The sequence below is a fragment of the Alexandromys fortis genome, unplaced genomic scaffold (assembly GCF_014885135.2).
Source record: "Alexandromys fortis isolate MF-2015 unplaced genomic scaffold, M_Fortis_MF-2015_v1.1 scaffold_26, whole genome shotgun sequence".
NCBI classification, from domain to species: domain Eukaryota; kingdom Metazoa; phylum Chordata; class Mammalia; order Rodentia; family Cricetidae; genus Alexandromys; species Alexandromys fortis.
Genome location: NW_026067894.1, coordinates 14,664,414 through 14,686,528, shown reverse-complemented (window position 1 = coordinate 14,686,528; position 22,115 = coordinate 14,664,414). Strand labels below are relative to the sequence as shown.

Below are 22,115 nucleotides of genomic sequence, written 5' to 3'. Positions count from 1 at the left end.
TCTCTCTCTCTCTGTCTCTCTCTCTCTCTCTCTCTCTCTCTCTGTCTCTCTCTCTGTCTCTCTCTCTCTCTCTGTCTCTCTCTCTCTCTGTCTCTGTCTCTCTGTCTCTGTCTCTGTCTCTCTCTCTCTCTCTCTCCCAGACAGGGTTTCACTGTGTATCCCTGGCTGTCTTGGAACTCACAGAGATTTGCCTGTCGCCCCCCCTCCTTCGAGTGCTGGGATTAAAGGCATGTGCCACCATCGCCTGGCTTCTCCTCTATTTTAAATAAAGATAACTTTTTGGCCTCCGTGATGACAGAGCTACGTTCTTCCTAACGGGTCAGTCTGGGAGTGTTTGTTGGGATGTGAAATCTGGCACAAGATACTGAGGCTCCATCTGGTGGTTGGAGCTTACCACTGCAGCTCGGCACTACCGTGCCCCCCCCCCACCCCCCTGCAGCGGCAGCTTTACAAGTTTCAGCCTAGCCCCCTGCCTACCCTGGAGCCCAGAACCCTCTCACCACGCCTCACGGAGGACAGAACTCACTCTGAATTGTGTTTTCAAGCTTTGCTGGATTTGGCACGCAGGAGAGGAACTTGGCGACAAGGATCATGGGCAGAAATCACTTGCTTTGCAGCCCTTCCTTCTCATTTCCCCAGCTGGTGATTCCCATGAGTCTAAAAACGTCTATATTACTGTCAGCTCTCAAATCTGTTATCCCCTCAGACTTCTTTCTGTGCGAGGGGAGGTGACTACTGTTTGGATGTTCCGTGAACAACAAAACAGCTTTTTTCACAAGTCTGTTCCTCTCCCGGTGTTTCCCGTGACAGAGTGGTCCCACAGTTCACACAGTGGTCAGTCTCGAATCTTCCGTTTCCGGTTCCTTGGTCCTCTTCACTTATAATTTCTACGTCCTATTTGCTAAGTCTTATCTACGCCATTCTCATTATTACTTAGTTTAGATTTAATGCCTCCTGTCGAGCTCCCCCTGCCTCCGTGCTTCCTCATCTTTGCTCCCTTCCCCGCCCCCTCTACCTGCTCTTGCCTAAAAGTGGCTTCCAGCATCCAGACTGCTGGGGTTAGACGTGCACCACATCCAGCCAACTCCAGCAGCTCCATTTGCAGCCAGCCGTCTTTCTAAAATACAAACTGGATCCCATTTAATCTGTTCCAAAATCTGCAATCTACCTCCTCCCTCAGCATGATCTCATATTTAAACTGCTGGGTATCACCTGATGGTGGCGGCACACACCTTTAAACCCAGCACTCTGGAGGCAGAGGTAGGCAGCCTGGTCTACAGTGGCAGTATTCCGTTTTCTGGAGTTGCTCGATCGAGACTGGGGAAGCTCGGGATTCCAGGCACATTTTGTTTTGACCTCCGTAGATGTCATTGTGAGTACATTTATGTTACATTATCTGTCATCTGGATATTAACCCATTTGTGCACAGGTTAGGTTGTTTTTTATTTACCCGAGAATCCAGTTTTCCAATGGATATTCTTGCTTTGCACAGCCAACCACAGACAAGCAACAGGATGTACTGAGTGTATGCTTGCAGGCCTGGGAGCCTAGATGGAGCCTGCGTACAGGACAGATCTGGGGCTCTCCGGCTCCAACCTGACAGCTCTTGCTCCAGGTGGGACCGGCAAAGGGTACCTGGCTTCCCTCCTCCCTTTCAGGCCCTTCTTGACTTGGCATGGAGCACAGGTCAACAGCTGATAGCCTGAAAGTCACATCTGGCTTCCGTGTTTTGTTAGGCCAATAGTGACTTAATTGAAAATAAAGTTTTTTTTTGAAAATAAAGTTTTTAATGTTTGAGTTGGACTCCAAATAAAAATTAGGATTTCTGATTTCTTTAGAAGTTGGAACATAGCCTGTGAGATGGTTCTGTGGGTAAAGGGACTTGCCATAGAAGCTTGGCAACTCGACATCTGTCCCCAGAACCCACACCTTCAAGGTCATCCTTTGACCCCCATGAGTGCTGTGGGACAGGCATCCCACCCCAACCACATATCCTAATAACACTTTTTTTTTTTTTAATTGGGGGATATGGCAACGACCTTGGAACTAAGTGGCTGCAAAGATACCGGGCTTCTGGGCCCGGCCACATCAACATCTGGGTTCATGAACCTGTTGGACGAGGGCAGAGTGTGTCTAAGATTTCCCTGCATGTAAAAGCAGAGCTACGGTGCTTTTCTGGGAGTTGAACAAACATCTACTCAGCAGGTGGCGGTGGGCATCCTAAGTCTGAAGGGCACAGAGTAGGTGCAGGGCAGACCAGAAAGGCGGCTTCTCATCACCAATGAACATTTATTGAGTGTCCACATGTGCACAGCTTTGAACTTGGCGATCACAGAACGCACTGGGGGCAGGGGGAAGCAAGGGGTTGGGTGTGTGCGGGTCTCCAAGGGTTCAGAAAGGTAGTTCCTGCTGGAGCCGCCAGTCGCGTCTCCCTGCAGAGAGGAGTCTAAGCAGGGATTAGGGTAGAGGAGCTGAAGCCAGGCACCACGGTGGCAGTGGAGTGCAGTCACTGGGAAAACATGCGGATTCTAGGGCGGTGGAACCTCCTGTTCCCGGCTCCAGCCAGGCCAGATGGCACCAGGGGTACAGGGATCTGATGCTCAGGTGTCCAAGCAGGGATAAGGACAAGCAAAATAAATAACCCCCCAACCCCCATCTTCACCCTGCTGCAACATGACACAAAAGCTCAAGAGACCCGGGACCAAGGGCTCTTGGGTCCCCTCAAGGAAGCACAGGTGGAAGGAAGTTCCCCACCCCTCCCCCCACTGGTCTGCCTGCTCCAAACTGCCCTGGAAGGGCAGGGGGCAACTCGGACCCTGGGTCACTGAAGTTGAAAGGAAGAACTGTGATGTTAATGGCCTGAGCCTGCTCTCTGTCCAAGAGGACCAAAGGCAAGAACCAAATGGCCACTTTAAAGGGCGCGGACCTTGGGGAGCCAGAAGGGGCACCACAGCCTTGGGGAGGCCACGCCCTGGCCGGCAGGGCACACAGGCTGAGGCAGTCAGCGCCTGCCAGCCCGCTCCTACCCTGGAACCTCCCTCCTGTCAGGGAGCCAGACATTGGGTATAATGACACTTAGATGCCCTCTTTCTGGGGGCTGCTCCAACCTTCCCCGGCCTGGCGGGGCAACCTCTGTTCCAAGCCAATCCCTGCCCCAAAGGGGCTGGGGGCAGGATGCAGTTCCTTATACTTAAGAGGTGGGCATCGTGCCCTAGCCCCTCAGAAAAGCCAGAAAGCTGGGGTGTTTGTAGGGGAAGTCTGAAGAAGGGGTCCAGTTTGGGGGCTTCAGGGAAGATGCCTCCTCCCTCCTTCCCTCGCTGCCCGCCCCTGGGTCTATCCCTACTGGATGCCCCTCAGGGCTCTGACAGGCACTGCTCCAAGGCAGCCATGCGGTAATGGCTGGCTGTTTCTTCACCTGCTTGCAGCCTCATGGCCTCCCGGCACAGCCGGTTGGCCCGCGCCAATTCTACCAGCACACCCTGGTAGGCAGCCACCATCTCAGGCTTGACGGAGCTGGGGCTGACACTACCTAGCAGTTGTAGTAATTCCTGCGGCCAGCGGGAGCGCAGGGCGGCAGGGGCCAGCCAGGGCAGCAGCGGCACGCAACCCGTGAACGCCTGCATGCCCAGGAACCAGAGCTCTTGCAAGTCAGCCCAGATGCCCTCATAGTCAGGGGACAGGGCCAGCACCGCCTGGTCAGAGCCAGGGGTGGCCCGTGCCACATGGGACTGTGACAGAAAGAGGATGGCAGCTGCGAAGAAACCTCGAGAGGCTGGGGTTCCCTGGAGAGCTGTAAGAACGGAGAGAGCAGGGGCATGACCCAGACAGGCACGGGACCAGTGCCTCCCCTCCCTCCCATGTGGACATGCTCAGAGAACAGAAGCATCACCTGGACTCACTGCCCAGGTTCAAAGCCTACCTTTGACACTTACAGTGTGACACTGGGTGTTTAAATTTTTCTGGGCCTCAGTCTCTTCATTTGAAGAGTGGGGTCAGTAGCATGCTAATCTTAGCAATTGGTTGTGAGAATTAAATAATCTAGGTACACTCATCATCAAGACTTCTAAAGGTACAAGAGGGAGGAGTAAGCCTCGTGTGTCAGATGTGAGAAAGAATCTTCCTTGGGGTTTCCACAGCAGGGACCCAAGCAGCCCTTCACCAGGCTGAGAATGAACTAATTTGACATCTGGCCAGAAGAGGGCGCCAAAGGGGATGGTGCGCAGTGACCCAGCTCTGGCCCACCTGCCATTCAGGGGTTCAGAAGCCCCCTCTTCAGATCTCCAGGAAGATGTTCAACTAATGTAGTAGCATTTGTGGGTAAGCCAGCATTGGATCCATAGTATGGTGACTCCCCTTAGGGGCTAAATGCAAGGGGTTCCTAGTTCAGAGATATGTTCCCCCTTCCACGGCAGGGTACCCTGCTGGGATCCCCACACAGAAAGCAGGCAGCTGAGGGTATGGGCACATTACACCCTGTTCCCAGGCATCTGCTCTGTTCCTCCAACCTGACAGATGGGGCACAGGGAACAGGCGGGGACAGAGGGACCCAAGCAGACACCCACGGTCAAAGTGGGAGACACTGAGGGCTGTCAGGGGCTGGAGGGGACGCCCTTCCCCCTGCACACAGCCAGGGGTAGGTAGGGCAGGGAGAAGCTGTGCAGAGAGAGGGTAGTGGCGATGCGTATCACTGAGCGGGGTGGGGTGCTAAGTGGTAAAAATCTCAATGCAGCAAACCCGGTCTGTGACTCAGGGCCTGGTGGGGGCAGCTCCACCTTGAAGACACGGGATTCAGAGTTCCCAGGCTGCCAGGGATTCCAGGTGCCTATGCTTGTGCCTCTGAACAGGTTTGTACCAAACACCCACCAGGCCTTGCCTTAAAAGTCTTTAAAAGGAAGAGACTATTATCATTTTGGGAAGGGTGGGGTGGAGGATGGGGAGATACTGTAGAAACTGCCTCTGAATGGGAAAATTCTGCTAAACCGTGTTCTGAAAGTGAGGGCTTAGGTTTGGAACACAGCGAGTTCACTCACATGTTCTGTCCCCAAGGCTTACCTGGAGAGGTGCTAAGAAGCCGGGCCATCAGGAGGCCCAAGGTGGCCACATTGGCAGCTAGAAGCAGCCTCCCTTGTTGCTGCACTAGCGAGGGCAGCGATGTCATCAGGGTGTTCATAAGAGATGTGAAGCAGGCATCGCGCCTGGGGAGAAAAGGAGTGGAGAGAGGGGCAGGCGGAGGGTTAGCCGGCCCTGTCCAGCCCTTCGGAAAACCTGGCACCTGAGGTCTCTAGCTTCACTGGGCCAGAGCTTGCCAGGCCTCCATGCGACAGAGTGAAGTGTTAACTTTCGACTTGCAATCCTGCCATCTGGGTTGGTCAGATGCCAACTAGCTGCACTGAGCGATGGCTGGAGCAGACAGGCATGCCCTGAGAGATCTGGGGTTCTGGATCCTCGGGGGGGGGGGTACTGGCTCGGTCTATTCTGAAACCCACTTATACTAACAAAGAGAAACCTACAGCTACAGGGAAACTAAGCAGAAGGTTGAGAATGGGGTGACTGGGCAGTCCTCTCTGGCTTCCTTGGCTCTCCCCCCAGCCTCTCCCGAGCCCCTCACTTGATCAGGCCTGGCGCGGTGACCACCAGGTTGAGGAAGATGTGACAACAGGTCTGCAGGCCGATCTCCACACTGTCTGGCAGCACCGAGGTATCGTGGCCAGGGGACGTGAGTTCCCACTGCTGCAGGAAGTACTTGCACAGAAGCGAGGGGGCCCCTTCCTTGATCAGGATCTCCCGGGGCCCATCTTCAACCGTCAGGTGGCACCAGCCAGGCAGGAGGAGCCTGGGCACGTGGAGACAAAGTAAGGTGAGATTGGGAGAGACGAGGAACGTTGGGGCTAGGGGAAGAGGACCCACTTTCACACCCTTCAGAGAAAGCTCAGGTGGCAGTCACGCAGGCCGGAGCTCACGGGGCTCTGCCACGGGGCACGATTATGGCCCATGTGCCCCTCAACCTCGGAAGCTCATTTCCATCCATCCTCCCGAGGGCTGGCATTGAAGGTGAGAGCCTCCAACCGTGGCCGTTGGTATCTTAAAAAGGTGGCAAAGATTTGTGGGAGATTTGCTATGTGGACCAAACGAAATTGTTCTTGAGAAGCATACAGCAGAACGCCTGGCTTTGTAGCAGGTGCTCAGAAAATCTAAATTCTGTTTCTAACAAAAATCTGGAGATCAGCTGGGCTGACGAAGCTGGTGGTGGCGCACGCCTTTAAATCCCAGCACTTGGGAGGCAGAGGCAGGTAGATTTTCTGTGAGTTCCAAGACAGCCAGGGCTACATGATGAGACCCTGGTTTTCTTTTTTGTTTGTTTGGTTCTTGTTTTGATTATTTAAAAAAAAAAAAAGAAATCTGGGAATGGCAAGTGGCACATTATAGCTCAGGAGTTCTGTGAGAAGCCCAGAAACGGAAGAGTCAGAACTAAGAAACAATCCCAAGGGAACGCTCATGACCTGTCAGGGAGCCCAGTTTAGGGGAAACAGGGTGTCCCTATGTGATCCTTGTCTTTCTTCGCTTTCATTTATTTATCTATCTATTTATTTTTTCCTCTTTTTTGGAACAGGGTTTTGCTCAGGGACTAGCACTTTCTATGTAGCCCAACTAGGCCCTGAAATCTCAGATATTCCTGCCTCAGCCTCCTAAGTGCTGAGATTACAGGCATGTGTCACTACGCCTGAAATCCTTTTCTTTGGAATGGTCTGACTGGACAAGCCACAACTACAAACTCACCTGAGAGCATCCCCTGGCCAGGAGGGCCCTGGGGTAGTGGGGGAGATGGCCAAGTTAGCCACCTGCTGCGAAATGTCATTGGCCTCCTCAGCCTCCTCGTAGAGGGTCTTGGCATAGCGGACAAGGAAGGGCAGCAGTTGGCACACCTCCTTTCGCAGGGATGAGGTCTCCTCAGCCAGCCAGGCACCCAGGATCCGCACGGAGGCAAACACGAAGGGCTCTTTCTGTTTCTCTGGTCCCACCTGTTGTCATATGACCCGAGTGAAATGAAGTAGAAGTAGAAATTCCCCTCTACCTTCCCAGCCTGCCAAGAACACTAGAGGGGAATCCTGGCCTGCATGCCCATCAAAGATAGGCACCGAGATGGCTCAGTGGGCAAAGGTACTTTACAACCTCAGTGTGAGTCCCAGGAATCACACGGTAAAAGGAGAGAACTGACTTGTCTTCCAGCCTCCACATGTGTGCTGTGGCATGCATGCACTGCCCCTTCACCCCATCTAAGAAACAGATAAATAAATGTAACTTAAAAAAAAAAAGCCAGGTGGTGCGCGATGTACACTTTTAATCCCAACACTCGGGAAGCAGAGGCAAGTGGATTTCTATGAGTACAAGGTCAGCCTGTTCTACAGAATGAGTTCCAGAACGGCCAGGGCTATACAGAAAAAAACCAAAACCAAAACCAAACCAACGAACAAAAAATTCTGAACAAAACAAACCTCCCTGCCCACTCCCAAGAAGGGCACCAAGCCTACTTCCACCTGAAACCCAGCACACGGGAGGGGCTCACCCCACAGGGGCTAGTCACCCAGCAGGACCCCAGTGTAGACAACTCCGTCAAGTTGGTCTCAGACAACATGCCTGATGCTGAGACCCAGGTCACACCCCCCCAATGCTCTACCTCTTAAGGTAACAAGGGAACCAGGGGAAACTCGGGGTCCACGGCTAAATGGTAGTCCTTTAGAGAGGCTCTGAACTGAGGGGCTGGGAGTCACTCCTATTTGGGTTAAATCGGAAAAGGAGACCAACCAGAGCATAGCATAAGTTACTACGTAGAAGGCTGGTGAGTCCAGAGGCTGAAGCAGGCCACTGAAGAGACCATTCATGTCTCAATCCTAACGGAGCAGAAGAGGCGGCCTCTCAAACACACAGAGTGGACAGGAGGGTGGGGGAAAGAGATTTAGCCGAGACTCTACAGAGGCGGGAACCATGCCATTCCCTGCCCCCCCCACTTTCTCCTGCATTCCACAAGTTTACATGTAAGACACATAAATATGTAGGCATGCTGATATGTAAGACAATGGTGTAGCGTGAGCAGAAGAGACTGCTTGATTTTGATGTGTAGAGTGTGTGAACCGGGAGTATATGTGAGTGGGAGGTTACTGTGTTGTGTGTGTGTGTGTGCTGTGATCAGAGCGCACATATGGTGTGTGGTATGGTGCTCGTGTGGAGGCCCACGGCAGGGAGGGAGAGGGAAGGAGGCTCGGCCACACACTACTCCTAGAGTGCCTGCTATAGAATCAGCCAGCGTGTACATGAAGGCATGCCATCTCCCCATTACACTCCTAGCTCCTCTGTAGGCCCATGGCCCCTTACCTGCAACAGGTAGTGAATGACAGCTCCAATGGCCTCCTTCATAATGCTCACAAGCTGCACTTTCTGCGGCTCCTTCAGCAGGGACTGCTCACAGCGGGTACACTCCTGAATGCCCAACTCCATGAGGGCATAGCAGGCAGTTACCACATCTTCTTTCACCTCTGTGCCTGTCTCCTCCAGAGCCAGCCTCACCTCCACACACGCCAGATTCACCAGGAGGGCCAGAAACTTGCTCCCAGAGCTGCCCACTGGGATCCAGTCGGAGCCGCAGGCATGAGCCAGGCGGGCTGCCAGCTTCAGTGCAGGGTTGCGCTGCCAGGAGCTCAACTTGCTTCCTAGGATGCGTGCCAGCCCGGCCTGCAGATCCCGGTGGCATTCAGGGGGCACAGTTGTTGGGGGCAGAAAAAGGGGCAGCAGTTGGCAGAGCTCAAACTTGCTGGCATCCTCAGCTCTTTGGAAATCCTCACTGAGGCCTCGCAACACAGCCAGCAGGTCGGGCTCCGCCTCCTTCCAGCACTGTGTCTCTGCAGCAGCCAGAAGCCCCACCAGGAGTGCCAGGGCCTGGTCAAAGCCATAGCCATGCCCCAGGTATGCCTGGCACAGGGCAGATACTGTGCCACCAGCAATGAGGTGTCGGGGCCCTCGGGGTGTGCCTGCAACAGCTGTCAGGCACTGGTAGGTGTCATCAATCATGGAACGGCGGGCAGCATCGTCAGGGTCCCCCCGGGCTGTAAGGAATGTGCTAAGGATGGGGATCTTGTTTAGGACCTGGGGATGGCTGGCTAGTTCAGGGTCGCTGCAGAAACAGGCCAGCAGGGCCACACCCAAGGCCCGGAGAACGTGGTCAGGGCAGCCATCAGGTGCCTCCTTAGAAGTCAGGAGCCGATTGGGAAAGGTGAAGCCAACGGCATCAAAGATCCGCCGTCGAGTTTTGGCATCAATGTCACCTGCTTTGACTGCCTTGGTCACCTATGGTGGGTGGGAGGTAACGCACCATCAGCAGGATGAAAAGACACATAGCACAGACTGTCCTTTCCCTGTTCCCTGGGCACTGAGGGCTAGCAGCAACGGGTTATGCAATGGGATCCATCCTGGGGTCATTTCATCCATATCCTCCTTTCTCCTTGGAGCAAGACAGGTGTGACCGCTGGGATCCCTGTCATCTATGATTATCTTATGGAAGGGGGGTCCAGTGGCCCTTGACCAGTCATTTGGGCAAATGGTCACCAGGTGTCAAGTCCATTAATCCATATGCCCACAACCTGGGATGCAAGGGGCTTCAGAACCCATGTTTAAAATCCTCGAGGGATGCAGGGTCCTTCCCTAACTACTTGTCTCCAGAGAAGTCTCTGATCCATTTCCGCCACCTTCTCACGGGAAATGGCTCCTGTGTCTCGCTGCTCCGCATGTCAAAACATTTCCCCTTACGTTTCACCTAAACACCTCCTCTGCTGCAGTGTGAGCCCTTGACTCCAGAGCCTTCTCCCTGTTGCCATGGCAAACAAGCAACTGCTGCACTCCCTCCTCCCTTCACCCCCCACACACCAACTCACCCCCCCACCCAGCACTGCAGCTCCTGCTCCGCTGTCCCCAGCTTGGGTTCCTCTAACAGGCTAAGACCCACACCACTGCTTTACTTTTTAACACACCTATGGCCACTCTGACCGTCTTCTAGAACCTGTCACTAGTTACTTCTAATCCTGTTACTCTTTCAGGTCCAAGAAAAGCCACCCCAGCCCTCAAGTACTCTGCACTAGTTACAACCTGCTGCTGTTACCCTATGAGTCAGCTCCCATCTGCTCTGGGACGCCCCAGAAAGCAAATCCAGGCAGCCTCCTCCATGGTCCCAGTGCCGCAGCCTTATTCACCTCCGCCCCCCTCCCTCCCAAGGGAGAAGAGTACAAAGGTAGAGAGCTCTTGGGCCTTTCTGGTACCTCCAGGTTGCTAACACCACTTAGATATCCCTGGGGACTTGCTGACCCCATTCTCTGGGTGCCCTCCCGTCCAGCCCTCCCACCTTCCAATTATCAGTCAGGTCCTTACTAGCAGCAGGGCTGCAAACTGCTCGCTGTCATTCTTGGCCTCACGGAGGGCTCCCAGGTAGCGCTCCAGGGTGGGGTTTCGGCTCTCTGCCTGGTTCAGAGCTGGCTCACAATCCGAGGCCATGATGCCCGCCTTGCCCAACTGTGAACACAAGAGGGACTGAGCATCCCTCTGCAGAGGAGGGGCGGGGGCGGGGGTGGAAGTGGAGGATGTAGGGAGGGATTAGCACAGAGGGAGGGGAGGGTGGATTTGAAAGGGTGGCTTCCTCATGACTGACCTCCCTTGGGGGGAGCCCTTTAAGAGGTTGGACCTGCAAATTCTTTAGGATGAAGGGACCCTGGTCCAAGGTCACCTCCAGAAAAGTGGGAAATGAGGACCGTGCGGCTGCTGCTCAGCTGGACAGCTCTCCCCACCATCTAGACGTGGGAAAGAGCTGGCTCCACTGTTCAGCAGCGCCTGGCTCTAGACACCGGGTTTTATCTCTCTCCAGGAGGCACATGGGGAGTGAGTGGTGAGGACAGACGGGGAGGGATGAAGACATACATGGGTGAAGTTCGATTATCCGGACTCACACTGACAAGGAAGAAAAGGACATTCTAGGGTTCCTTTCCCCTCCCTTCCTCAGAGAAAGTAGACCGGTTTCAACATAAGTGAGAAGGCAAGCTCTCCAAAAAGGGCTCTGAAGACTCCCCTGAGGACCCACCCCTCCAGCCAGGACTCATAATCGCCCCCGCAGCCTCCCTGCCTTCTCTCTTCCCTCCCTCGGGCACAGGCTGCAGAAGCAGGAGCTGGAGCTGGAGCTGCAGCAGCAGCAGCAGCAGCAGCAGCAGCAGCAGCAGCAGCAGCAGCATTAACCCTTTATGCTCCCTGTACTCTCCCTGCCCATCCCGCTACCGGCACTGGCTGGAGAAGGAAGGAGGGGTCAGGTAGCTCTCAGGATAACAGACTCCAAAAGCCGGATAATCGAAGCGGGGCTGCTGTGATGGAGAGATGAGAAGGGGAGAAGGGATCCTGGCGGTCACCACCTGTCCCGCCGCAGCCAGGTCACAACACGACATTGATGAAGTCGAACGACAGAGCAGCGATGAGATCACACTTCACGATGGCGCGGTGATGTCACGGAGAGATCACAGCGAAATCACGACATGAAGGGGGACAGCCCCCAAATATGATAGGGCAAATTTTAAAATTATAGATAGATAAATACTGAAAGGGGCTGTGACAAAATGGAGCCTCGACAGGGCACGAGGATGTCACGATATGGCGCGATGGAGTCGCGATAGGGTCCCTGGGGAGCCTCGGCATCGATCAGCGCCGGCTCGGAGAGGCTCCGGCTGAGATGCAGGGGAGGGCTTGAAGGGGGCTGAGCTCACCAGGCTGCGGCCCCGAGCGGCGAAGTCTTTCTCCGGGTGCGATGCTCTGGGAGCCTGGGGCCGCTGCTCACGCCGCGTTGCCCACTCTTGGCTCCAGACGGCTACAGCTCCACCCCCACCCCCGCATCGCTCTCGACCAATGAGCGCTGTCCTCACTCCTCCCCCTGGCCAATGGCGCGGCAGGGCGCTAAGCAGTAGGGGGGCGCCTCCGGTGCGGCCATCTTACTTGTGGGCACTGCCCGAGACTGAGGGCTCGGTGCTCGTGCAAAGGAGGCAAGGTGCAGCCCGTCTCGAGACGAAAGGCTGAGGGCCCGGACGTCCTCGCTTGTGCGTAGTCCTCTCCTCAGCACCGCCCCTCCTCCCATCCCGGGCTCGCGGCTGGAATTGCGCTTCCGGAGGGTGGGGGCGGGAGGGCTGGATCAACATGAGGAGTGTGTTTCCGGGTCGAGCCCCGGGAGGTGGGAGGAGGCGGCGTTTCCGGCCGCGGTCGCTGTCCAGGGAGGCTGAGGCAAGAGGGAGCTGTCCGGGTGGGGAGCCAGCACTTTCTTCTTTCTCTTTCTCCTCCTCTGCGTGAGGGGAGAGAAGGTTTGGGGCCTCCGAGCCCATGGACCGGGAGGAGGCGGAGGCCGCCGAGAGCCGGCACCCCTCTATGTGGTCCTGAGCCCCGGTAGGTGGCCCGGGCGGCTGTCTGCCAGGCCGAGGACCATAAGCTCAGGGGAGGGGCAGAGGCGGGATGGGCGATGCCTAGGGGTACGCTGGCCCGGCGTTGGTACCCGGAGGTGGCGCTCCTGAACGGGCCAGGGCAAGTCAGCTGCTTCTGGCCTTGCAGGTACCAGAGTCTCAAGCTGAACCCCCGCTTTGGGGCTCCGGCCTGGTCAGGCAGCTCCCTCCATTCCCTGACAGAGTGGCAGACCAGGCGCTGCGGTCTTGACACCCTCGACCTCTGTAGCCTCGCCTCAGTTGCTGTCTCTGGTGTTTGATTATCTCCCCATCGGGGTTAAAAGGAAAAAAAAAAAGTTGATACAGGCTAAAGGGGGCGGGGTTGGGCACATTGGCGAAACCTGCCTCCGTGAGATTTTTGACAATTATGCCCCACAGAGGGTCCTGCGGTGGCCGCAGTGAGCACAAAAGCCAAGTGAAGGGACTCAAAGTAGAAAATCTCAGGCGGGGTTTCAGGAGTGCTCTGCCTGCTCTTCACCTCCTGGTGGTTGGGGCCGACCGACAATAGATGCTGTTGAAGCACAGCCGACTCTCCTTGTGCTTTCTTGTGATTAACAGACTGGAAACCAGGAACAAGTTGGAAAGACGACCTCCTGGAACAATCTGTTCATTTTTTCAGCTATTTGGAAAACAGTGTCTGCAAATATAAGCAAAGCTATTCATGGCAGTCTGTTCTGTAACTTTCTCAAATATGTAAGACCTCCCCCTCCCCCCTTAACGCTTTCTTCTTGATTACTCACACCCGCTGAATAGACGTGCTCTGTCGTTATTCAAACATATCTTATCGCTGTGTACATAAAAGGAGTTCCACGTATGTAGCCGACAGACTGAACTATGATACATTCCCCATCAACCTGAAGCATTAAGTAAACATTGCCCCCTGCTCTGTCAGAACAGCTGCTGCAACAGAGTGCTTTTATTTCGGGTGTGCTTGTAACGCCCTAAATGCCAGAACTACTGGAGGCTTTTCATTTGCCAAGTATTGTGGGGGTGTGTGTTCTCGCTCTGGGTTGTCACGCTTTGATTTGATAACAAACACTTTGGATCTTAGTGGTGTTTTGTTGTTTCCTGACTCTGGCCAGCAAGTCTTTGGAAACTGGACCCTAGCAGAGATTTGTGCCCATACGCAATTGTAGGTTTCAGCCAAGTCAATGGCAGGGCGTGCAGATGAAATTACCTCTGCCTTTCTTATGCACTTGTAACCAGTTTGCTAGTCCAACGGTGTTTATTACTCCTGTTTTCAAAAGCCTATTCCTTTCTTTCTTGCTTTTCCCACCCACCTGCCAGGATATTGATGACAGGTGTTGAGTCACACCTTCAGTTTCCAGTCCTTTTGCGGTAGGCAGAAATGGGTTGGGTAAGGGCCACACACTCACACACACACACATACTCACACTCCATCCTGGGAGGCTAGAGAAGTTCCTGGGTATGCTTTCTTAGGCTTCATTTCACAAACTTTCTGAATGTGTTTGTGGCCACATACCTCTCGTCCGCTCCTTGTACAATTACAGAAAAACTAGAAATAGGAATGGGTGGGAGAGAATGAGAAAGAAAGTCCTTCAGGTGCCTGTGGCGCAGCGGAAGACATTGTCTCAGCTTGAAGTGTTATGTTTGTGTCTCTTCATTTCCTGGCATTGAAATCCATTCCAGGCAATTCTGGTGTTCCTGTATGCTGGCTAGGGTTATCAACTTGTGTCATTTGCCAGGTGTGGATAATATTTAGAAAGATTTTTAATTTTTTTTTTGAAACAGATGTAGTCTTGGCTGTCTTAGAACTCACTCTGTAGCCGGGCAGTGGTGGCGCATGCCTTTAATCCCAGCACTCTGGAGGCAGAGTCAGGCGGATCTCTGTGAGTTCGAGACCAGCCTGGTCTACAAGAGCTAGTTCTAGAACAGGCTCCAAAAACAGAGAAACCCTGTCTCGAAAAACCAAAAAAAAAAAAAACCTCACTCTGTAGACCAGACTGGCCTTGAACCTATAAAGATCCACCTGCCTCTGCCTTCCAAGCACTGGGATTACAGGCGTTCACCACTACTACCAACAGAAGATTTAAAAAAAAATTTTTTTTTTTTTTTTGGGACAGTGTCTAGGCTGACCTTGAAGTCCTGGATTTAAGCAATTCTTTAATCTTTCAAGCAGCTAGCACTTCGGTATGAGATACCATGCTTAGCCAACAGATTTTTAATTGCCTTTTCAAAACCCTATCAACTCATATGTTGTCAAGATTTATCCAAGAGGGAAGAAACTTCTGGAAAAATCGGTGTCATTCTCCTCTCCTCTACCCCGTATGTCCTACAGCCACTAGATTCCAGAGTAGCCAGCACAGTACAAAATTTACTATGTGGGGAGCAGTGTGCAAGGTTTGAAGATAGGAATTGCAAGTGATCTGAAGCCAGCAAATGATGTAAAAGCCTAAGTCGGGTAGACTTGTAAGATAATGATGGTGGGGCAGGAAGCAAGCTGGACGGTAATTGCTGTGCCTGAAGAGACTCATCTTGAAAATCAGTTAGAAGAAGTCCAACCTCTTTGTAGATAGCAAAGTACTTTGGTCAGAGTCACAGAGCAGTGAGGAGTCGAAGTGGAAAAATCAAAGCTGCTTCCTCAGGTTGGTGTTCTCACCCATTCTGTCACAGATCTGCTGTTAGGTTAGACAAGAGTGGAATGTAAGTGTTCCTCTTTCACAGCAGATTCATTTTATATCTCTTGCTCTGTTGTTACACTGATAATTACAGGCTCTGCCAAAGCTCGGGCTGAAAACTTACTGGCAGGGATGAACAATTGAAAGACACACTTGAAATTTCTCTTTCTCCTGATCTGTCACATTTTCTAGCATTCCACATTTCCAGGAATCAATTATTAATTACTTGGCATATAATTTTATCTCCTTCTGTCTTTCTAGTGTATTGGTTCTGCCTCTCTGGAAGGCCATGGAGAAGAGGCTGGGAGTCAAGCCAAGTCCTGCTTCCTGGATTTTGCCAGGATATTGTTGGCAGACATCAGTGAAGCCGCTGAGAAGCCTGTACCTGCTCTATACTTTCTTCTGCTTCGGCGCTCTGTGGTTGTCAACAGGTATCATTTTTGAGCTTTAAGATTTAACCCCTTCCGCCCTGCCCCCCTCAAACAATGAGCATCCCAGATTCCTGGGTACGGTTTAAAGACCTACCAGAAAGCAGGAAAGCGACCTGCTGACAGGAATGGTCATTATTTTTGGTGGGTGTTTGTTTGTTGGGCTTGTTTTGTTTTGGAATCATGATAAGAATTGGATTTTTTTCTCATAAGGGAGAATTGGTATTCATTTTGTCATTTTAAATTTTTTATTTTTATCTGCACTGGTGTTTGACTTGCATGTCTTTGTGAGGGAGTCGGATTCACTGGAACTTGAGTTACAGACAGTTGTGAGCTGCCATGTGGGTGCTGGGAATTGAACACTGGTCCTCTGGAAGAGCAGCCAATGCTCCTAACTGCTGCACCATCTCTTTAGCCCTCATTTTGACATTTTATAAAGGCAGATGAGCAAAACAAAGCAAACAAACAAAACTTTTCAGAGTTGGGTAGATTGGGGTCCTGGAGTTGGACATTGCCATGTAATGACTGAGGCCTAGGGCTCATTACCTAATGGTTTCTCTTTCTTTCTTTCTTTCTTTCTTTCTTTCTTTCTTTCTTTCTTTCTTTCTTTCTCTCTTTCTTTTTAAAATGGATCTCACTTATGTGGACCAGGCTGGCCTTGACCTCATGATACTCTTACCTCTCTCTCGATTTACCTTGTTGAAATACAAGATCTGCCTTGTAGCTTGACCTGAGAGAGAACATATAAAAGCACGTGAAGCTCTGTAAACATACGTGCTCAGGGAATGATGCTTTGTTTCCTTTCCTAGAGGGATCCACATTTGGTTTTAGTTTTGAGACAGGGTACCACTGTGTAGCCCTGGCTAGCCTGGACCTGGATATGTAGACCAGGCAGGCTATAAACTCCTAGAGATCCGCCTGCCTCTGTCTCCCAAGTTTAATGTTAAAGGTGTGAGCCACCGGGGATGCCTGGCAACATCTCACTTTAACAAGCTGTATTTTTTACTTTTATTTATTTAAGTTTTGGAGAGGCTGTATGTCCATGCCATAATGGTGTCTGTGTAAGGTTAGAGGACAGCTTTTGTGGAGCCTTCTCTCCTTCTACCTCTGTGTGGATTCTGAGGATCAGAGTCAGGTGGTCAGGCTTGCTAAGCTGAGCAGTCTCACTGGCTCTGCTTGTTGTTCATAGAAAGGAACCATGTTGATAGACTTCACAGAATATACTTTCCTCCTCAAGACTACCTTAGAGCCTCTTGTCAAGAGTTAGTGTCAAGAAGGCTAAATGTCAAAAGCCAAATTTCAAAATACCCTTGCTTGCCTGGCAGTGGTGGCGCATGCCTTTAATCCCAGTACTTGGGAAGCAGAGGCAGGCGGGATCTCTGCGAGGTTGAGACCAGCCTGGTCTACAGAGCGAGTTTCAGTACAGCCTAAGATACACAGAGAAACCCTGTCTTGAAAAACCAAACCCAAACCAAACCAAACAACAGACCACTTTCTGTCCTTACCCTTTCAGTGTTTTTGTTGACATGGTTCCTCGCAAAGTACGGAGTGTGAGAAAACAGCAGCTTGAGAAAGTCTTTGAATGTGCCTTTCCTCTGGGCGGTGACCAGCCTTCTGCTGTAGGGACCGCTGCTAAGGCTAACTGTTCAGCTTGTGCTGAATGGCTGTGAAGATTTCTGTTGTCGACATGATCTTGAGAATCAAGTAATTACTGTATTTAGCAATTTTAGTAGCACTGACTGTGGGTTTTGTTTTCTGGCTGTGGTAGCTGATGATTGCATGATTATAGTGGTGGAGACTGAGTTGATAGAAAGCTGACCCAGATATTTTTTTATGGAAGATGATGTTTTGTTGACTAGTTCTTGGTGTTATTCTATGTAAGGTAATTTGAGTGAAGTAATTAGTTTGGTAATATTACATCGGGAGACTCACTTCTTTGGAAGTGTACCTACCCCTCCAGGCTTCGAGAAACATCACATACTTTCTCGTTGAATTTTTATGATAACCCTGAAATAGATAGTTTATGCTCATTATATTAGTAAAGAAATTGAGACCCAGAGAGAGACAGAGAAGGGCAAAGTGACTTACTAGTCACATAGCAAGAAGTCACACAACAGAGCAAGATCCTACTTGTTTGCTGATGCTTGTTTTCGTTTTCTCTTCTGCCGGTATGCCTTCTGGCTCCAGGTGGTCCTTGGAGGACCAAGTTGTAGTAGTAATTGTTGTTGTTGTTTTTCCCAGAACCATGACAAGAAACTGAAAGAGTCAGAGCACCAGGGGAGGACAACGTGATTCTGAGACTTTCTGTGTTTTTCACTTACACTTGGGTTCAGAATAGAGTTGTGGGGGAATTTCAGATTTAGATAAGAAATTATTTAACTTAGCCTGATGAAGATTAAAGTGAAAATATCGGGCTGGACAGATGGCTCAGTGGTTAAGAACATTGACTGCTCTTCCAGAGGTCCAGGGTTCAATTCCCAGCACCCACATGGCAGCTCACAACTGTCTAGAACTCCTGTTCTGGAGATCTGACACCCTCACACAGATGTACATGCAGGTAAAACACCAGTGTACATAAAATAAAAATAAATCATAAAAATAAAATAAATAAATAAAGTGAAAATATCTAGGGGCTTGGGATCTGGGCAGGTGGTAGAACACTTGCCTAGTATGCAAAAGACGCTAGGTTCAACTCCATACCGCAAAACAAAGAAATAAATAGTACAGTTAAGAAAGATGAGCTGCCCTCAAATAGTGCTAGAAAATTTGAACAGAAAACATTTGGCATAAATATCAGGATATCTAAAAAGTTCATGGCTCTTAACTACCCTTTCAAGAGTTTTGGGGTTGGAGAGATGGCTCAGTGGTTAAGAACACTGACTGCTCTTCCAAGCACACAGAGTTTGCTTTGAACCTGTATGGTGGTTCACACCAACCTGTAATTCCAGTTCTAGGGCATCTGATGTCCTCTTCTGACCTCCATGGGTCCCAGGCATAAAAGTGATACACATGCATGCAGACAAAACATTTGCCCACATAAAATTTTAAAAAAAGAATTATTGCTTTTGTTGGGAATTAAGGGGAACTGGAGAGATGGCTTAGTGGTTAAGAGTATTTGTTGTGCATGGGGCATGGTGCCACATGCCTTTAATCCCAGCACTCGGGAGGCAGAAGCAGGTGGATATCTGTGAGTTTGAGGCCAGCCTGGTCTACAAAATGAGTTCCAGGACAGCTAGGGCTGTTACACAGAGAAAGCCTGTTTGGGTAAACAAACAACAACAACAAAGCTTTTGTTGCTCTTCCAGAGGATCTGAGTTTGGTTCCCAGCACCTATATCAGGTGGTTAATAACTTCTGGCACCTTCATGTATGTATGCATACTGACACACAATCACACTTAAATAAAATTGAGTTTGTCTCAGATACATAGCAAGACCTTTGCTTTAGTGTGTGTGCATGTATCAAAAACTAGGCATGGTGATGCATGACTGTAGTGCAATCCTTTTGTTTATTTTCTGTGCGTGTGTGCATGCATGCGTGCGTGCGTGCGTGCGTGCGTGCATGTGTGTGTTGAAACAGGATCTCTCTATGTAACTTTGGCTGTCCTGTAACCCAGTATGCAGATCAGGCTAGCCTGGAACTCACAGCAGCAGGGAGTGACTAGGACAGATACTGTCTTGTGTTCCCTACTTTAGAAGAATGAGTATATGGGGAGACATCCTGAACTAAATGGTAAAAGCAAGATAAACAACTGCATGTTTGCTATGGCGTCAATGGTATGAAATGAAAAAAATAATCACATAATAGAAGTCTAAAATAAGATATATAACTGAACGTTTATATTTTATGATCTCTTCTTATTCTATACTTTCCAGTATTTTTTGGATAACAACAACTTCAACTTCATCTTCTTTCTCCTCCTTCTTCTCTTTTTGCTTCTTTTTAATAAAGAGATGAAAATATACCAGATAATGTAGCAACAAAATGACATCAGTGAAAACCTATTTAGGTAGCCTGAGTTGGTATTTATCTGCTTGTGTTTATTCAGCTTCTACCTAAGCATTTAAGTTTTTTTCTCTGATAAAAGATGCTTTTTGTTTTTTTTTTCTGTTATCATTTAGCTCATGAATTATATGAATTCTTCCTGACAAAAATAACCAAAAATAAGGGAATTCTGTAGTTACCACCTATTTCTGGGTACCACTTAGTAGTCCCTCCTTTGGTAGATTTCTAGGTACCCATTGACTTCATTTAGTTGGCTCCTTTTCATTTCTGCATTGGGCTCAGTAGTGAAGGCCACTGCTAAAAATGAATGATTACGATTTATCTGATAAAAGATAGCCTGTTTTCCTTGTGAGCTATTGAGTTAGAGTTTTTATGTATAATTTTACTGCTATGTGATTTGAGAATAGCATTTTGGACCTTGTAATTGTCATTTGGAAACAAATATCAGATGACCCTAAGAACTTGGAAATTCCTTAGTAGTCAGTCAATTTGTTTGTTTGTTTTGTTTTGTTTTTTAGACAGGTTTTCTCTGGGTAGCTTTGGAGCTTGTCCTGGAACTTGCTCTGTAGACCAGGCTGGTGTTGAACTCAGGAAGATCTGCCTGTCTCTGCCTCCCAAGTACTGGGATTAAAGGCGTGTACTACCACCTCCTGGCTTAGTCATATTCTTGAGAGCAGAAATCTGGCCTTTTTGCTTATTGAGATATTATTCTAAACAAGCATAAAATTTGGCATATAAATGTAACATAAACCTGGTCTACAGAGCTAGTTCCAGGACAGGCTCCAAAGCCACAGAGAAACCCTGTCTCAAAAAACAAAACAAAACCAAAAAAAAATGTAACATAAAATTATTTGTTTACTGAATAAGTACATTAGCAATAAGGGGATTATCCTTTGAGAATTAAGCTAAAGCCAACATAAAGTAGAGGTCTACAAAGACAACTTAAAGAGACATAATACCTTTGAAACCAATAGATGGGATTAAAATCTGAACTATATTAACATATCCAAACAAGAATGGGTATATCTGAAAAGTTACATGTGCATGGGGCACAGACCTAATTGATCTTGGAATCCTAAAACAAGGATATAAGCCTAAAGGTAGCAGTTGGTTCTAGAAACTTCCCTATCTGCTTCTGAGAAGGAGATTGCATGCCTGGTTAATGATTAGAGAATTTAGTAGGACTCTGGCTCTAATTGAGGCAGATAACAAGGAGTGCAGCACAGCTCCTGTCCTGGAAAAATACGCAGTTTGATGAGAGAAACAGACAGACACCAGCATGTGCTAAGGGAAAGGATGGAGGGATTCAGGCACTATGCTACGGGAACCAGAGAAGAAGCATTTTGTGTAGAGGCTGTCTTAGTTGGCGATTCTGTTGCTGTGAAGAGACACCATGACCATGGCAACTCTTACAAAGAAAACATTTAATTTGGGGGGGGGGCTTGCTTACAGTTTCAGAGGTTCAGTTCATTATCATCATGATGGGGAACATGGTGGTGTGCAGGCAGATGTGGTGCTGGAGCCGAGAGTGCTACATCTGGCAGGCAACAGGAAGTCAACTGAAAGTCACACTGAGGGAAGCTTAAGGAAAAAAAAGACTTCAAAGCCCACCCCCACAATGACACTCTTCCTCCAACAAGGCCATACCTCCTAATAGTGTCCTTCCCTTTGGGGGGCATTTTCTTTCAAACCACAGAGGTGAAGGGAGTCCTTTCCAAGAAGCTGACACCTAAGCAGTTTTGAAAATTGAATCTGAATGACTCAGAAGGTATTCCCAGGCAATGGGCACTAGAGAGCAAAGGTATAGAGGATGTGGATGAACCATGCCCCACTTAGTGCTTCTGGAAGGGCAGTTCCTGAAGGGGTCAGGAGTGGCCAGGTGATAAGGAGTCTTGTTTGCCATGCTTAGAAGCCTCAGTTCGAATCTTTTTCAGAGAGGCTGTCTACAGATTATCTCCTCTGTAGCTCCGATAGTCCTTGACTTTTCCATCCTTATGACTCAGCTTCAGCTTCTAAGTATCCCAGGATTGTAAACCTATGTCACAAGGCCCAGCTCAAATTCTGTCTTTTCCAGTGTTTTCATTTCCCATTATTCCTGCAGTGCTTGTGCATGTTAGGTAGGTTCTCTGTAACTGAGCTAAGTACCCAGCTCTGGTTTGGGGTTTCTTTGAAACACGGTCTAGCTTTTGTAGCCCAGGCTCGCTTGGAACTGACTGAATAGTCCAGACTAGCCTTAAACTTGCAGCAGTTAGTATCTCCCAAGTACTGGTATTATAAGCATGAGCCACCACACTTGGTTTCAATTCTATTTTTTAATAATTTATTTTTATTTAATTTTATTTGCCAAGATAGGGTTTCTCTATAGCTTTGGAGCCTGTCCTGGAATTCATTTTGTAGACCAGGCTGGCCTTGAACTCACAGAGATCTGCCTGCCTCTGCCTCCCTAGAGCTGGGATTAAAGGCATGTGTCACCACCGCCCAGCAGAATTTTAATGTTTTTATTTAATATTTTAGTGTGCAGAATGAGTTTAATACCCT

At 49.8% G+C, this 22,115-nt stretch overlaps 2 protein-coding genes across 7 annotated transcripts in view; one reads left to right on the top strand and one right to left on the bottom strand.

Moving 5' to 3' along the window:
* Window positions 1–2,269: 2,269 nt before the first annotated feature.
* Ncdn (neurochondrin) lies at window positions 2,270–11,910 on the bottom strand. 2 transcript variants are annotated; one of them, XM_050156604.1, is made up of 8 exons: window positions 11,787–11,882; window positions 11,439–11,508; window positions 10,414–10,554; window positions 8,371–9,339; window positions 6,778–7,019; window positions 5,609–5,833; window positions 5,053–5,195; window positions 2,270–3,790 (listed from the first exon to the last, which is right to left on the bottom strand). In XM_050156604.1, the coding sequence occupies exons 2-8, from the start codon at window positions 11,469–11,471 to the stop codon at window positions 3,354–3,356; spliced, it is 2,190 nt and encodes a 729-aa protein (XP_050012561.1). In that variant the 5' UTR covers window positions 11,472–11,508; window positions 11,787–11,882; the 3' UTR covers window positions 2,270–3,353. The 2 variants fall into 2 exon arrangements, with proteins under 2 accessions (XP_050012561.1, XP_050012570.1); XM_050156613.1 differs by lacking the exon at window positions 11,439–11,508 and having other exon boundaries at window positions 11,787–11,910.
* An 89-nt stretch (window positions 11,911–11,999) lies between these two features.
* Kiaa0319l (KIAA0319 like) overlaps window positions 12,000–22,115 on the top strand; it is a 99,930-nt gene continuing 89,814 nt past the window's right edge. Inside the window, exons 1-2 of one of the 5 annotated variants that reach the window (XM_050156573.1) lie at window positions 12,000–12,113; window positions 15,407–15,576. In XM_050156573.1, coding sequence (XP_050012530.1) covers window positions 15,435–15,576 — 142 coding nt within the window. In that variant the 5' untranslated portion in view covers window positions 12,000–12,113; window positions 15,407–15,434. Of the gene's footprint in view, window positions 12,114–12,202; window positions 12,454–14,977; window positions 15,113–15,406; window positions 15,577–22,115 lie in introns of those variants that run through there. The other 4 variants (XM_050156555.1, XM_050156564.1, XM_050156583.1 and 1 more) reach the window with 4 other exon arrangements.